Below are 16,874 nucleotides of genomic sequence, written 5' to 3' on the forward strand. Positions count from 1 at the left end.
AAAAACTAAGGGTGCCTGTAGATGTGCCAGGAGGCTGTTCTGACGTACTGTAATTAATTGAGTCTGCTGGAGCATGCTAATTAGTGTGCTCCAGCCAGCCTCTGCATCTTGTGCATCAGCATCCCTGCACTTCAAAATGGTGGCAAGGCCACTTGAACTAAAGTTCACTCAACAAGTTTTAGTTAAAGCACTCCTACCGCCATTTTGAAATGTGGGGATGCTGATAAATAAGACACTGTGGGCACTTTAATTACAGCACCTCCAAAAGCCACACTAATTAAAAGTGCCCACCCCCCACAACCCTGGAGCATGTATAAGAATGCCCTAAAATTTCCCAAGGACACAGTGGGCGCACACATGCAATTAATGTGCCTTAAGGTTACTATGCATTAAAATAAGGTACAGTAAACTATGCCCAGGGATGTGTCTATACATGTGCCCTCATCGGGATCAAATTTGATCCCAATGGGAGCAGTTGAGTCCAGGGCTGCTCCTACCCTCTTGCCCCACTCTGTCCCCTTGCAGCAGCCAGGGGAAGCTCCAGGCTCCCCCTGGTGCCAGCCCTGGAAACAGTGGGGAGCTGTCTCAGAGCAGGAGACAGCTCCCAGCTATGCAGAGCTTAGGATTGCAGCCCAGCTTGGCAGTGCTGGCTTGGGGCAATGCCCCATGGCCAAGCAGCAGTAGCATCCTGAGCTCTCCTTGCTTTGCTTGCTGAGGGGATGGGGGAAGTGCTCTGTCACTGCAGTGCTGGGCTGGGGACATTAAGCTTCCCCATCCCCTCAGCCCTGCTGCTCTTCATGCAGTGAACACCCCAGTCAGCTTCTGCTCCCTGTCCATGCCTGGGGGGCAGTAGGCAGTGCTAGGAGTGGGGGGAGACCTGCTTCCCCCACCCTGTTCCAGCACTGCTCAGCTCCTGAATCCCCTGAGGGACAGAAAGGGAATGGAAGCTGACTGGGGCATGTGCTGTGCAGGCAGCAGCAGGGCTGAGGGCATGAGAAAGCTCTGTCCCTGGGCTGGTTCTGCAGGGACAGAGAGCTCCCCCATCCCCTCAACAAGAAAAGCAAGGGGTGAGCTCAGGTTGCTGGTGCTGCTTGGCCATGAGGCATCACCCCAAACTAGCACTGCCAAGCCAAGCTGCAATCCTGAGCTCTGCACTGGAGCCATGGACAGCTTCTTCCAGACCCCTGAGGCCTCTTGCTGCCTAGACTGACTGGAAGCAAATTGCTCCTGGTCAGCATCTACACATGCACTACTGTGCAGTAGCTAATATGGTTAATCTAGTACCTGGATTTCTTGATATTAGCAAACTGCACACTAGCTTAATTTACTGCACAGTAAGTCCCACATACGTGTTGATGGTGACGCTTTACTATGCATTAGTCTAATGCACAATAAAGCATGTCATGTAGATGTACCCAGAGAGACAGAGGGATAGTTCTGTATATATATTTAAAGGACTAATTGCATTATTAACTTAACTTTCTAATACAAATATTTTGTAGTACTTACATTGGTAATGCATAAAAGAGCAAGTAGGAAAGTGCCAAAGGAAACACCAAAGGTGAAAAGTTTTCTGTGCCTCTTCAGAATCTGGAAATCATCTGCCAAACCAGTGATGACTGCTTCCATTCCACCCATCTAAAGAAAGGAATATGGCAATCTAAGTTAAGTAGTCCTGAGAGAGATTTGCCTACAAATAAGGATACAAATCAGAAATCAGCTTCTGACTCAGCTCTCCTCTCTTTGATTAGCTGTACTTCTCAGAGGTGGAACAGGGCAGTGGCCAATTTTTGCTCCCTCCCCCAAAGTCTGTGCCCTTTTCCCATAGTTATGTTACTGGTACATCTTCACTCTTCTGAAAAGGGTTTTATGGATGGAAGTTGTAGAAAGGTTGCAGGGAAGATACAGATATGTACCACAGAACCTGGGAAGATGCCCTCATGCTATCGTACATGCAGAACAAGCTTCTTATTTTAGATGCAATAAGAACCTGGAAAATCATAAGGAATTGAACACTTAATTCTGTGGGTCATCAAACCAATTGGAGACATGCTATGCTCTGACTCCTTGGTTCATGAAAAGTGTTTGGAACTTAATAGCAACAACAATTCTTGATGATAGTATTTGGAAGAGATATCATAGGGTTTCTCAAACTCATTTCACATATTTGTCTGCATAATTTTTAGGGGGAAAATAGAATCTGAAACTGATATAACTCTTCCTAACAGTATATATGAAAAACAGGTATGGTAAAATGAGGCTCCTTAAAAATCACCCAAGGAAATGCTTAGAGGAAATTTGCAATAAGAGTCTGTTTCTTCACCAACACACCTTTTAAAGAACTGGATTTAGGTAAAGACCAGGAAGCATTATTGAATAATAAGACTGATTTGAGCTATTCCTCTTTGTTTAAAAAAAAAAAAAATTCAGTGTACAGAATGCACCTATAATCTCACTGTTGATCATTCTCTCATTACTTGTATTGCCCATTGTGTAAGTGTTAAAAAAAATAATAGAAAGTAAATTTTCTTTGCCCCGTTTTTGTTAAAATGAATAGTATGAGAATTACCTAACATGACCATTCTTCAGTTTGGGATTACAGAGACAACCCTCACTCCTGAGAAGTTCATAGTAACAATAATTTTTGATGCCACCCTGTAATAATTCTTCAAAAAGTAAGAACTACACATTAGCCAATTTTGCTGTTAGAACATGTTGGCTGTTGTAGCTTATGCTTCAAGCTTTTGCTGATAGTGTTGCATTAGGAAGGTTCCTGCTATGAGCTTTATATTGTGTACATTTTGTGGGTTTTTTGCTCAGAAGGTTGGATCAAAATTAATTCTTGTCGCCTACTAGTTATTAACAAACAAATATCATGTATTGATAATCAATTGAGGAGATTGAAATATGGCACAATGTAGCGTATTTCCTGCTTGTGATATAAATAAGCCTGCTAGAGTGGTTCATAAGGGATTGTGTCCAAGGGTGATCTGGTCCTTTGCCCCACAGAGTTGGAAAGATCAACTGCAGAGTGGATGAGAGGAATTCTTTTAGATAATCTAACACTCCAGAGTTAGTGTGGGGTTTTGGCTGTGCGACTTCTATGAGCTTTGGTGAGTGCCATGTACCTAGAATTATGTTAATATTTGATGTTCTCAGCAAGCTTTATGAAATTGGCACTTGAACAGACTCAGAAGTTAGAAATGGAAAAAGACCCTTTGAATTTTCCTGCATCTGTCAGGTCAGGACTGTTTCTTAACCTAGTGTTTTGTTTATTTTGGTTGTCATTGTTTTATATTGAACTAGTTGCAACAACTGTTCACAAACAAAAACTCATTAGATAATTCCTAAGCCCTTTCATTTGTTGCTTCTTAACACTTAGATGATCAGATCGGGCAGGGAGTAGAAAGCCTGGAAATGCCTGTTCTTGGTGCGATAACTACCTTCATGTACCAGCAAGGGTTTTTATGCATGAATAAAGGTATTTGTATATTAGTCTTCATTTAGGTCTGTGTGTTAAGTTTGTTTTCTAATTGGGGGTTTAGGTGACATGGTATGCGGAGTGGATAGTCAAGGAGAATAGTTTAAAACCACTTTATAGTTTAAGTTTGCTTCAGTAAAACTGGTGAATAATTATGAACAGTAAACAAATTGGTAGACATCAAAATAAAAAACACTAAACAAAACACAGAGCTAAATTTGCCACAATTTGTGAACTCCCAATAATTTGATGAGGTCCAATCCTAAGTGAAGAAATGTCTGCCATGGGAGCATTCTACAATCTAAGGTCTTGATCCTGCAAACATGCAAGCCCTCACTTTGCTACTATGCTAAAGTTACATGTGTGCATAAGTGTTTGCAAGGTTGGGGTTTGAGGGTAGAAACAGATGTCGCCTTTCCTTGCCTTTGTGCTGCCATAATTTTTTTTTTTTGCCACCATAAAAAATAAATAAATAAATAAAAAAATTTACAGCATGTGTGTCCATAACTTTTGTCATGTCATATTGTGTCCACAACAAAAGGCAGGAATAAATCATGCTGCTTTATTATGATGGACATCTATTGTCTTTATGGCAGGAGAGTATGGGCAGCCCAGGGCAGCCCACACTCTCTCCCATTACCCCGGGCAGGTCTAACGTGGGCTTGAAGGGCCTGGGAATTCCCGTGCAGGATTGGACTCCTCAAGCCCTGGCCTCTTCGGACCACTTCTCTGGCAACAGGGAAAATGGGGCCACTCAGACCACCAGTCAGCTGATTGGCAGCCTTAGTTCTGGGACTGTGTATTGCACCAGTGTCCCAGTTTTCTCCACTTCCGGAGTATCATTATGCCCCTTTATAAATCCATGATGTGTCCACACCTTGAATACTGTGCCGAGTTCTGGTCCCCACACCTCAAAAAGGATATAGAAGAACTAGAGAAGGTCAACAAGGATGATTAGTGGTATGGGGGGGGGAGGGATATATGAGAGGCTAAATGCCTATTTAGTTTAGAAAAGACACATTCTGGGAGGACATAGGGCTTACAAAATACTACATGGTGAACAGAAAGTAAAGTGGGATTTATTATTTCTCACAATTCAAGAACTAGGGTGCAAGTCTACATGTGCCACGAGTGCCATCATTTAGTACTTCCTTTTGGGAAGTACTAAATTTTTAGGCATGTTGCTATAGGGATGTGCTATAATAAGGGGGTGCATTGCTATGGCAGTGTAGCTGTGGCATCACAGTTTTTGCCTGAGGATGCTATGTCGCTGTAGGAAGATGCTATGGTGACAGTGTCATGTGTAAACGTGCCCAAGGTTACAAAATGAAACTAGTATGGAGTAAGATTCAAACTAACAAAAGGAAGATCTTTTTCATACAGTGTGCTATTAAAGTATAGAACTCATTGTCATCAGATGTTGTGGGTACTGACAGTTTAATCAGATTAAAAAAAGGGATTGGACAAATTCTGTGAGCCTGTATTTCTCTTTTTAAATTGTAATCCATTATCCTAGGTCATTGTTGCCCTTGGAGTATGTTGAACTGTTCCTTTCTGACTTTCATGTTTGTTTACAACAGAAAGAGATGCAAACTAGAAAGCCAAATCAGATCTTGCCTCAAGCTTTTGGAATAATATTCCTGATCTCAGCTTCACAGTTTGATTCAATCTGTAACAGACCTGAATTGAATCCAAAACTACAAACACTTATTTGCAGAAGACTATCATAGCTTCCTTTATATGACTACTTCTTTCTATGGTCTTGTTCTCCTTGCTTATTTTCCCTTCTCCTTCCATCTCTGAAAATTTAATTAAGATTCTTTTCAGTGAGCATTTAGATGGAGCACTTGTTTGTCATGTCTTAAAATGATCTCCTAGATTAAGAGTAGACATTCTGAACTGGACAGGACAGTTTCTTTTTTCTTGGAAGTTTTTAGTTTGGAATAGTTAAACACTTCTTGTAACTAGGACTAATGCCTATTCACTGTTCTGTTCTTTAAAAGACCATATTTGCTTTTCCCAGAAGTAAATTAGCTTTTTAGTTGCATATAAAAGGAAGTCTTGATGCCTCTTTGGCAGGGGACAAGATGGATCAGATACTGTTAGAGTACTAGGAATATTTCTTGCGTGGTGAGGTTTCTGCAATTTTTTAAAATCTCAATACAATGAGCCTTCACTCTGTAGAAAATGCAAATATTCTCCCTCATGTGGAATAACATCCAGGTACCCAAATCTAAACTGGAATTTAACTGAAGCAGGCCTTCCTGCGGCTTATTACTTAACAATTTTCTAATATCTGTCGGACAATCCTGCATACATTGGATGTCTTTTGAAAGATAACAGTATAAATACAACTATTTTTTAAATGAATACAGTGAAGCTATTATATAATGTTTAACCTTGAAATAAGTTCCATATTAGTCAAGTAATGAAAGCTTGTGTGTCATGAGTACCCTTTCATTATGCCATGTAAAAAACAAACAAACAACAAAAACAAACAAATTAAAAACACTGTAGAAAACAAGTGCATCACAGGCAGGCTTAGGCCTCTCCAGGATCATGAAAAAAAAAAATCACCCTATGGTCTCTTCTGACTGCAATATACATGTGCTTTACTGCAGAGTTGACTTATTATCTCCACAGTAAAGTGTCACCATCTACATGTGGGCAGATATTAGAGCACAGTAAATTACTTAACTCAACCATAAAATAGTACTGTTGGGATAAGTCCTATCTTACGACAGAGTACTAAACTCTGCCAAAATGCACATGTAAATGGTGATGGGGGCTAGCCTGGGCACAAGGGTGCTAAAGTCCAGGGGCTGCCTGCTGCCTAGCCCCGCACTTTAATCACCCTGGTTTCTCAGCCAGCCCCTCTGCTGCCCTACGCCACCACTCAGAGCCCAGGGCTGACCCTCTGGCTCATCTGCCAGCCCAGAGCTGCTCCGCCCCAGCTCAAAGTGCTGCAGTCCCAGGCACAAGTGTAGACACTGCACCTTGCAGCTATCACATCTCCTTAATAAACACATGTAGATGCACCCAAAGAAATGAAAAGAATCCACAGAATGGGGCTTTGACACCTATTGGAACCAGACTAATATCTCCCCAGTTATTAAGATTATAAAAGGAAAATGACAAGGTTGGAAGAGAGGATACCTACTGAACTGTCAATGCCCAGTGTAAGCAGCATTATAAAGAACACCACTGCCCAAAATGTTGATCCTGAAAGGGTTGAAATGGCTTCTGGATAAATGATGAAAACTAAACCAGCCCCTGAAATGCAAGAAGAAAGAAAACATGTTACTAAGTATGGCTTTTCTTAGTTTCATACCTATCTTATATTGGTATCCATCACTATAGTATTTGAATCCCTTTTCCTTACTTAGTTTACTTGTTGTGTATACAAATCAGGGCACTCAATAAGCCATATTTACAGCTGAACTTTTGTTTAGTATCTTGTAGGACTATAATCCTTATCAGAGTGGAGATGTAGCTTACTAGATAAAACTAGTCATTAGTCACTAGTCATTTTCCAGCATTGCATATGGCAAAAGGGGATTACAGAACTCAATTTTTAATGTGCTGGATTTAAATCTGGGTAACCTGCTACCAGAGCAAATACAATGGGCAAGCTCACCAGAGACTGAACAGAATAGTTTTTAGGCAGCAAAAGATAGACCTGGCCAGAGTACTTTTCTCGAGAGATTACATTACCTGCTACAGAAATGATACTGTGAAGTGTTAGACATATCTAGTAAGGGTCTATTCAATAGAGCTGGGACTAACTGGCACCTTGCATAGTCCACATTTCAATAAAGTGTTTACATATGTGCTTTAAATTTTGAACATGAGTTGGTTGTCTCATTTGTTCCTCACTTTGGTGAGGTTACTCACATGCTTGATGAATTAAAACAGATCTGCAGAGCAGGCATTGGAGAAGTTGGTTACATTTGTTCGGAAAACAGGTATAAAATTAGCTTCCTACCTTCAGTGGCTACATCTTCGATTTTAACTTTGTGTTCATGAGCCATGTAGCCCAATATGGAGAAAATTGCAAATCCTGAGATAAAGCTTGTGACACAGTTAATTGTGCTCGTCAGCAATGCATCCCTATAATATTGGAGAAAGAAAAGAACAATCCAATGAAGAAGAAAAATGCTTGAGGAACTAGGTATGGATTATATTACCATGTTAATAAGGTTGTGGTGAAAAATGTAATTAAGCAATCATCCTGATGATCCAAAGCTTATATCAGCATACTGTGCTAGGAAATAACATTTTTATTTCCTAATTTGGTTTTAAATTAAGATGCATAAAAATACCTTTCTTTCCCCCCCACCCCTCAAAATCCTATATTAAATGGCAAGATGGTCCCTGTTGATGGCCATAAAGGAGCAGGAAAGGAGCCTGAAGTGGACAAAGGGCTATGCAGGGGAAAATTTTTTACTAGTGAATAACAACCCGTGTCTGAGCTTGTGCACATCTGCAGAGTATATGAGGGGTCCTTTTATATAGAACTGTGATACAATATGCAAGGTACTGCATGGAGTCTGTCTCACCAATCCTTTCAATTGAGCAGACCCATCAATTAAAACAAAACACCCAATGAGAGTGGAATTGGATCATGTAATTAGGCAAGGTATACGAGTGATAGTAATTATTCAACAAAGTTAATAAAGGTGTTTATCCTTCATTAATCTTCTATGCTTCTAGATCAATTATAAGACACCCAAAGGAAATGTCATATGGCCAGAACTAACCCCAAGATACAGCAGACAAGCTTCTTTTAATTTCAAAGGAGTTATTCATGCTAGCTAATCTGGCCATAATTTTCAATGTTAAAATGGTATATCTTAATTTGGTTATTAAAGTTGGGTTTTTTTTTTTTTTTAAAGAAGCAAAATATTTCTACGATTTTTATTTTATTTATTTATTTCAAAACGTCCAGTATTTATTAGTCATGTCTCTCAAAATATAAAGACATTGATCACAGTTTTTAGGTATTTATTGAATTCTGTAATAGGGAGAGTCAGATTTGGCACGTTTTCCCTTTTCCCATTGTAAAAGATGGATAACAACGAAATTTTATAAAGCTTGTAAATTTTTATAACACTCATGTTCTTTTTAGGTTTATCAATCTCTCCAACATCAACTTATTGTCATACACTTGCCTGGGTAACAGTGGAATTTCCAACTTAACATGACAATTGTAGAGAGCTACTGATGTTTGCCTTATGGTACAATATCAAACTACATGAGCAGTGAAAGGAATGTGTGATTCCTCTGACTTCAGCAACGTTAGGAACAGAACTGTGGGAATAATGGATTTTTTATTTCACTGATACAATGACCAAAAATGAACAAAATCCTGAGATGGAAATTGAGAGGTTTTTTTCATGAAGTGTTGATTTCAAAGCTATTGTTCCACCACATTAAATGTTTGAAATTTTGTTGATTTTTATTTTAATTTTTTCAGTGTTTTGATTTCAAAATTAACTTTTTTTTAAATTAATATATGAAAAAGATTTTGAGTTAGTCATCTGAAAAGGAACAAATGAAACAAAGCATTTAAATACATTAATCTTCCTCTTTTTTCAGCTGAAACTACTCTCCAAACTTGACATAAATTCACAACTAGTTTTGTACCCCTCAGCCACATGCCTTTTTGCAAATTGTTCCCCCTTTTCTTATTTCTGAAATGGCCTATCTCTAGTCACAAATCCCATTTTGGAATGGTTAGCTTCATGCTTTAACCTTTGGTATGAAATCCTCTACCTTTGTGGGCTTTTGGTTAAACTCAGATAAATCCAAACATTGTTTCCAAAACAGGTAATTTTTGCAAGGAGATCCAGTGGTGTTCTTCTGTTGGTTAAAACCTTGAAGACTGGAGGTCTAGTCACTGTGTCACCGTCTAGCTCAGTGATTTTAAGTCTATGCAGTGGCCAGAGTTCTCTCATCTGTCACACAAGGTTGCCAGCTTTTTGGTATTCTGGTGTGTGTAGACAGTTTAGTCCTACCTACAGTAATTTCTCAGACATGGCTCCCAGAGGAAGACTGTAGAGCCTGGAAAAACTAAATCAGGCTCATAAACACGTAAAAATAATCAGATTTTTTCAGGGAAGATTATGCTAAGTGTTTGTGAAACATTATGATCAACATCACCATTAACACTTCGCACAATTTAAAAACGTTCACATGAAAGTAGCCTGTTCCATTTGCCAGTAACTTATATGATCAAGTATCAGCTTATCTCAATTCAAGTTATATTTTTAAGTTGAAATAGATCTCCATTTAAAATCCTGTTTAATTCATACATTTACAATGCATCTACAGAGTTTCAGACCTTGATTCACCGTTGGATTACTCCAGTTTTACAACTGCATAACTTTGTTTTAGTGGAGCTACTCTTACATACAAGTGTTTCAGTGTAGTGGTGAATCATGCCTTTTATTTGGAAGCATGATACAATTTTCAATTTATTTTATTCCACTTCAACAAGGGCATTTCCAATGGAATTAAGATGACACTGACATAATTTGCAGTTATTTTACCAAATTGTGGATTCATTTAAGTGTCAATTGTCTTCAATTGCAGCTTGTTTATAGGATTAAAGATAAAGCACATTATTGTAGAGACACAACAGATAGCCGTTTCAAAGGAGAAGTATTAATGGTAAACAACCTCAGACAAGCATAATAAGCTCAGCACAATTTAATGTAATTTTGTATGCTGCCTTAAGGTTGTTTTTAAAAAAAAAAAAAAGAGGTTCATGGTGTGTTCCTTTTTCTGTTTCACTACAAATTTACTCAGGGTACAGAATAAGACAATTATACAGGATGAATCTTTAAGACATTTCCTAGGAGTCTCTAGGATGAATGTTAACTTAATTGTCAAAAGCAATAATTGCCACTTGATGGGATAGTTATTATTGCATTTTACCTGCAAGATTATTAGCTGTATTAATGTCACATAACAGGAATATCCACTTGGGAATCTAAGGGTATGGTCAAGCTTTCATTTGTAGTGCTACACAAGTGTTTCAGCACTTTGCAGTATTAGAAAAAAAAATAGTGCTACTGGCATGTACAGGTGTTCAAGCCCCCTGGCTGGACAGCTATAAAATTGCCTCAGAGTTGAGCTGTCTAGCCATGGAGCTTTTGTTTTGTTCCCCCTGTCTCCATAAAAGCCCATCAGTAAGGCAGCCAGGGCAGAAAGGGCTGGTATCAACTAAAGCTGTGCGAAGCTTCAGGTGCTTATTTGATTCAGAAGAGATTTGGCAGCCAAATCTCTGCATCCAAATCTAATCAGGAGACCAGTGAAAAGATCCGAATAGATTCAGAGAGCTTTGAATTGATTCACAGAGCTTTGGAGATTTGGGTAATCCCTGCTTGCTGCTGGGCTCCATGCTGGTAAGTAAGGGGGGTGGGAAACAGACCATGGGGGACCCCCCCACCAGGCCCCATCCCCTGCCTGCTGCACCAGCACCCCCCCCCCCCTCCCCGCCCCCCCCCCCCCCGTGGCTGTCCCAGCTGGCTCCAGCTCCCAGGTTTTTTTTTAAAGAAGCAAAAAAAAAAAAGAGCCCTGCACTCACTGGCTGAAGCAGCAACTGTTGGGGCATCTGGGGGCTCATTGCAGAGCCCCCCATGCAGCATGGGGAAGTGGGAATCACCCCCTGCCTGGCAACAGCCAGTGAATGCAGGGCTTTAAAAAAAAGAAAGAAAAGCTGGGATTGCTGGGGCTGAGCGGGGCAGCCATTTATGAGGCTGGGAGAGAGGGTGGGGGATGGGGCCTGTTTGATTCAGAGATTTAGCCAATTCAATGGTGGCCAAATCTCTAAATCAGAAATGGTCGAATCGATCGGGGACACTGATTCGAATCACTGAATCGAATTGCTGTCCCCTGAATCAGCCAAATCTGAATCCGAAGCAAATGCTAGCCGCTTTGCACAGGCCTACTAGGCACAGAAGTTTCACGTAAACCAACTTAAATGATCAGAAACTGGTTTAAACCTGTAACAGAAGAGAAGCTCAGTGCACATAAACTAATTTCAGCCATTTGGAAACTGGTTTATGATGAGCCTGGTTGAATGTCGTATCAGAATTAATTAAATTGGGTCAAACCAGTTTATGGAATTTCTGTCCCAGACCCCTTCCTGATTCAATTTAAAATCACAGTCCCCCAGCATTCCAGATGCTTTGCAACCCTGGGTGGGGCTGTGCTTTCTGCTCCAGAGAGCAGGGCTGGCCCCTTCTCTCTGCTCCCTAGCCTGATTAGGGGTTGGGGCATGGGCAGAGGCATAGCTCCCTGAGGTAAATGGAGCAGGGAGGGGGTTTATTCCCTCTCCTTCCCTACCAGGGGACTGAGACCCCTGTCACCTATTCCCCGCTCCCCAATCCAGTGGCAGGGCAGGGAGCATGGCCAGAGGCGGCTGGCATGGCCCCTGCCATCCACCTGCCTTGCCAGTGGCTGGGGCTGTAGGACTGAGCCCAGCCAACCGGGAAGTGCTGCTGAGGGTGGAAGCAGAGGGGCCATCCCAGGCTGGGATGCAGGGTCTGGGTCCTTCCCAGCAAGCTGCAGCTGGGGCTGGGTCCACGGGGGATGCATAGCTTCCTATGCCCAAGCTCAGCGGGGATGTCATGGAGCCACAGCCAGCTGGATAGGGTCCCACAGAGCAGTCCGTAGGGTCAGGGCCCTTCCCAGCCCTCTGTGGCTGTGACAGCCTGGCTCAGCAGTGCAGCACAGCACCTTCCTGGGCCTGCTTGGTGGCACTGGTGAGCACCAAGCCTGGCAGGCACCACCACCGTGCCCCCTGCCCTGTGTAGCACCTTGAGCTGCAGCCCTACAACCAGATACCCAGGGTACTTGGGAAGGCCCTACGGGGTTCACATAGGCAGGCGGGGATGGAGCACTGCTACTCACCACCTCACGTTACTACCTTCCAGGAGCAGGGCCATCTACCACCCTGTGCTGCTGCTGCTCTGCATCTGGCCATGTGCCACCCCTCCCCTCCCCCCTCAGCCCCTACTGTGCATCTGCCCGCTGGGGGTATACTTACTAAAAAAAAAAAAAGTGTAAAACCTCTGGCTTAGCAGATTCTTATTGCTGAGCTTTCAGTGAGGAGAGTTATTTAGTTTAACTTTTGGGTGGGTTGTTCCTTGTGCCCTAATTATCCACCAGTAATAAAACCACAATTTGGTTGCAATTAAATAGACTCTCTAGTGCATATTACAGTTGTAACTAGTAGTTCTGTGGCTAATAAAGAGGCAGAAAAGTAGAAAAATGTGTCAATTTATGTGTATGCATTAAAAAACATGCTTGAAAAATTAGATCTCATTTTAAATTCCTTATATTTGACTGAAACCTATAGTCAATTCACAACTATATGGTCAGTGTGTAAATAAAGTTAGAGTCTGAAATTTAAAGACTTTCTGTCACTATGAAAAATTGACTCTCTTACCTGTAACAGTTGTTGTCAAACTTATTGTAACTGGCAAATGCAATTAAAACTCCAAACCCAGCTCCTAAAGAATAAAATATCTGGGTGGCTGCATCAATCCATACCTGCACAGAGAGACCAACATCATTAGATATGTTAGCTCGGTCAAAAAGATAATATGAATGATGTGAAGAATTGCACAGCAACAAATAGCTTTGGAGATCTATGATCACAATTCATTAGTGACTATGACCCTAGAGCCCTATAGGTTCCCTGGCCTATCAGGAACCAGGTCATAGGCTGTAATCAAGTATTACATGGATTCAACTCCAAAGCAACAGATGAAAACTAAATGTGTGCATTGTATCGTTACTGGTTGGCTCTCTTATTTAATTTACATAGAGTGATGCAATGATTAAATAATTTTTCTCCAGCCTTAAGGCAATAAACTTCCTTCTAGTTCAGGGTCAATTTGGAATGCACTGTCAGAGAAATAAAAAATTAACAGGTCAGGATTTACAGACTTTTCTTTCCCCATAAAACAGCTTGCAACTGTAATTATATAATGCTTGCTTCCTTCAGAGGCTGAAGCTTGATTCACATGCTATGAAAAGGATCATCTAAGGAAACTTCATTTTCATTACTCATTCATTTGGAGAAGCAGGAATTATTCTTATGACAGTCATTAAATTCCACTTTGGCTGGAATTAAATTGCTTTACAATTGCCTAATCCGAGTAAAATAGTTCCCAACACTTTAAGAATATTGTGTTTTCTAGTGCTCCCCACCTCTTTTTTTCATGCAGTGCCATAAATAAGCTCAAGTATACTCGCCCATTGGAGTTTGCTGAAAGATCATGGGACTCCACAAGCCTAGCTGGAGCCATGGGTTTCACCTGCTTTGGGTTTTCAATGCTGAACTTTCACACAGAACTAACTTTGGCTTATTACAAATAGGGCAGAGACAAATTCTCTCTACTGCCATGTGCAAGGGAACCAAATAGCCAACAGTGTGTGTTGTATAGCCAAAAGCCATTTCCTAGCCCACTGTGTCCATCAGACTTGCATGGATTTCAGTTGCATTTGGATCAGGCCCACTGAGCAGAAAACAGTTTAACTGGATTTTTAAAAATCCTTCACAATGATGTATTAGTTGAAAAAAATATGGTATAGAAACTCTAGCATTTGCTTATGTTATTGTATAACAAACATGCTGGGCATCTATGACATTCCAAAATTACAGCTCATGGGAAAAATATAGTTATCTGGGAGCACTAGAAAATTAGGGACTCAGCTATCAACAATAATTTAACTTTTCCAGGATGCCTTGATATCAGCTGCTATTGCTAATTATAGTCCCTAACTACCCACTCACTGGAAAAATTGCAGACTATGCAAGTACAAGGAACTGTACACCAGAAAATGCTTGCATTGCTTTTTGATAGGTCACTGTCTCTTTAACAACTTTGTCCCTTGCCACTAAAGTTTTAACGATTACCGGCCTTGTTATACTTTATGCTATAAACTGCACAAATGTTGATCAATGTTAGTGCTAGCTTGGAGTTTGGAGCAGTTATCCTTAATCTAGAAGCTTTCTCTGAGTATCCCCAACTTGCATAGCTATGACTTGCTACTAGGACTAGGCACATACATTGCACTTTACTAGTATAAGTGATCACCAGAAACTGATCTATACCCATAACAGAACAGAATTTTGGCACGTACAGATTGGTCTAAAAACAACAGAACCCCCTACCAAAGGGTGATGTGTTCTGTTCACCACCCATCTAAACTGCACTGCTTACAGAAACTGCATAACTTATATTCAAAAAGGCCAAGGTGGAATTGATCTTTGTACCTAGCCTAGAGACCTGGTGAACAATAGGACTAGGAGCGGTAGTTGTGCCTTGCCACTAGAGGGCTGGTGAGCCAGGACAGGGTTCTAACCCTGTTCTACAGGTTGGGGTGTGAGAGATCCTGGGATACTGTAGGACTTCAACTTGGGTGTCACACCCACGGGGAGTGGCCACACCTTAATGGAACAAAAGCTGGGTAGTACGGATCAGAGAAAATGCCGCCCTGAAGTAGTGTAACTTTTAGCCACATAACAAGCCCTTGTGTTATCCCAGTCAGTTGGTGTGGAAATCCTGGTGAGGAATAAGCAACGTAAATTAACATTTTGTACAAAACACTCCTTGTAATAAACAGGATGCAACACAGAGATGGGATGGGAGGAGCAATTCTTCTGTAATTTATGCTGATGTTTCTCTGTTAATTGTAGTGGAGTTTCTTTTGACTCATGGAATTATCTAGTTTACTGGATGGTGTGCTATTGTATTTATTTTTTATATCCATTCCAAAAAATATTTTATAGGGGATTGTAGCCAGTCTTTCATGCCCAACTTCCTTCCTGCTTATTTTTACTACAGTAAGTTTTGCACACACATATTTTCTTACATTTGTGAACTGGAAGAATTACTGCACAATACAGAGAAGAAGCACTGTATGAATCCCCAGATATGATATAACATGCAGGAAATTTCTTATGACGTGCAAAGGTGTAAATGCCCCCTTCCTGTCCTACATTTCCTAATGGGACTGATTTCATTCAGCATTTATTGCTATTTTTTTATTGTGAAACAGAATTTTAGGACATGTTTTAGATCATCATTTATAAGTGACTTCTTTTGATATTTTTTCCCTTTTGTTGCTAGTCTTTGTTGGAAGAAAAAAAGTTCAGAAGTCAAGGACTTGCAGGGACACACCGACATAGCACCAAGGTAGGAGTCAAACCTCCCAGAGGTCCAACAAGGATTAAAACACGCAAACATGTCAATAGAACCAGCAGAGGGCCCAGTTTCCTCACAAGAGATGAAGAATGCCTAACATGACAGGCTACTCAGACAACTTCCCCTTGTAAGCCATCTTCCATCTTTCACAGTCCTGCAAGAACTTTTTTTTTCTAATCTTCTGAAAAATGTAGTCTTATAAATGGATGATTTTATGGCTTGCTAACAAGCAGGTGTAGAAAAATTAACCTCAAAAGAGTAAAGTACAATACAGCATACCATAAAATGCAGAAGTCGTTATGAGTACTGAGGTCCAGCTCCTGAGCTGTTGTAATTCAGCATAGTTCCATAAGCTTTCAGCTGAGGATCTAGCCTGAATAAACATTCTTCAAACATCATTTAAAATGCTGAGGAAAGTGAAATTTCTCATGTGTTCCCCCTTGCCTCTGCATTTTTATACACATGAATGCTTGCACATGTATACACGCTTCTGTATAGTACATGGTATGCAGAAGCATACTGCACTGGTGACTAACAGGCTGCCCTCCCCAGCACCATCTTTTGCGTTAAATGGGTCACCCTTGGAGTCCCCTTAAGGATTCTCGTGTCCTGCTCTCTACTCGCCTGCCACATCTTGATGGAAATATTATCTTGTAAGCGGGAGGCTGCCTATTGTTTTTTGTATGTTGGGGTCCTCCGCCACCACTGGCCTTGACCCCAGTCTTTCTTTAGCTAGGCCTCCCCATCTAAACTCACCAGATAGGGTTGGACTCTAAGGCTCTACCTTTTTAGTCTTGGGGCTCGTGGCCCTCCTTTTTGCCCCAATCTGGAACCCAGCCTCCCTGGCCCAGAGGCCTGTCCACTGGCCCCCCCAGCCAGAGGGTTGCAAGTTTGAAGCCAGGCAACGGCCCTGACTCCACTGTCCCAGTAAACCCGGGTGCACCACGCCACCCTAGCCTTTTAGGATTGGCCTCTGGTGCCAGGCCTGTGCCCCTGAATACTGCACCCTCTCTGTTGCTGGACCTGTGCACCCCAAATACTGCACCCACACTGGCACCAGAGTCCCCATGCTATAGTGGGGTCCAATGAGGCCTTCCCCCTTCCTCAATAGCCCCACCCAAACCACCAGTGTTATTTAATAACAAAAAAATATGTGAACAGTCCTGTCC

General features: G+C 41.3%; 1 protein-coding gene across 1 annotated transcript in view; it reads right to left on the reverse strand.

The window, feature by feature from the left end:
* The window catches only part of SLC6A2 (solute carrier family 6 member 2), a gene marked incomplete at its 5' end in the record, with an annotated part of 133,336 nt that overhangs the window by 40,572 nt on the left and 75,890 nt on the right, over positions 1-16,874 (reverse strand). The window contains 4 exons of the mRNA XM_014517700.2: positions 1,510-1,638; positions 6,642-6,754; positions 7,467-7,591; positions 12,939-13,042. Coding sequence (XP_014373186.1) covers positions 1,510-1,638; positions 6,642-6,754; positions 7,467-7,591; positions 12,939-13,042 — 471 coding nt within the window. The remainder of the gene's footprint in view (positions 1-1,509; positions 1,639-6,641; positions 6,755-7,466; positions 7,592-12,938; positions 13,043-16,874) is intronic.

Source organism: Alligator sinensis, unplaced genomic scaffold (genome assembly GCF_000455745.1).
Source record: "Alligator sinensis unplaced genomic scaffold, ASM45574v1 scaffold97_1, whole genome shotgun sequence".
NCBI lineage: Eukaryota > Metazoa > Chordata > Crocodylia > Alligatoridae > Alligator > Alligator sinensis.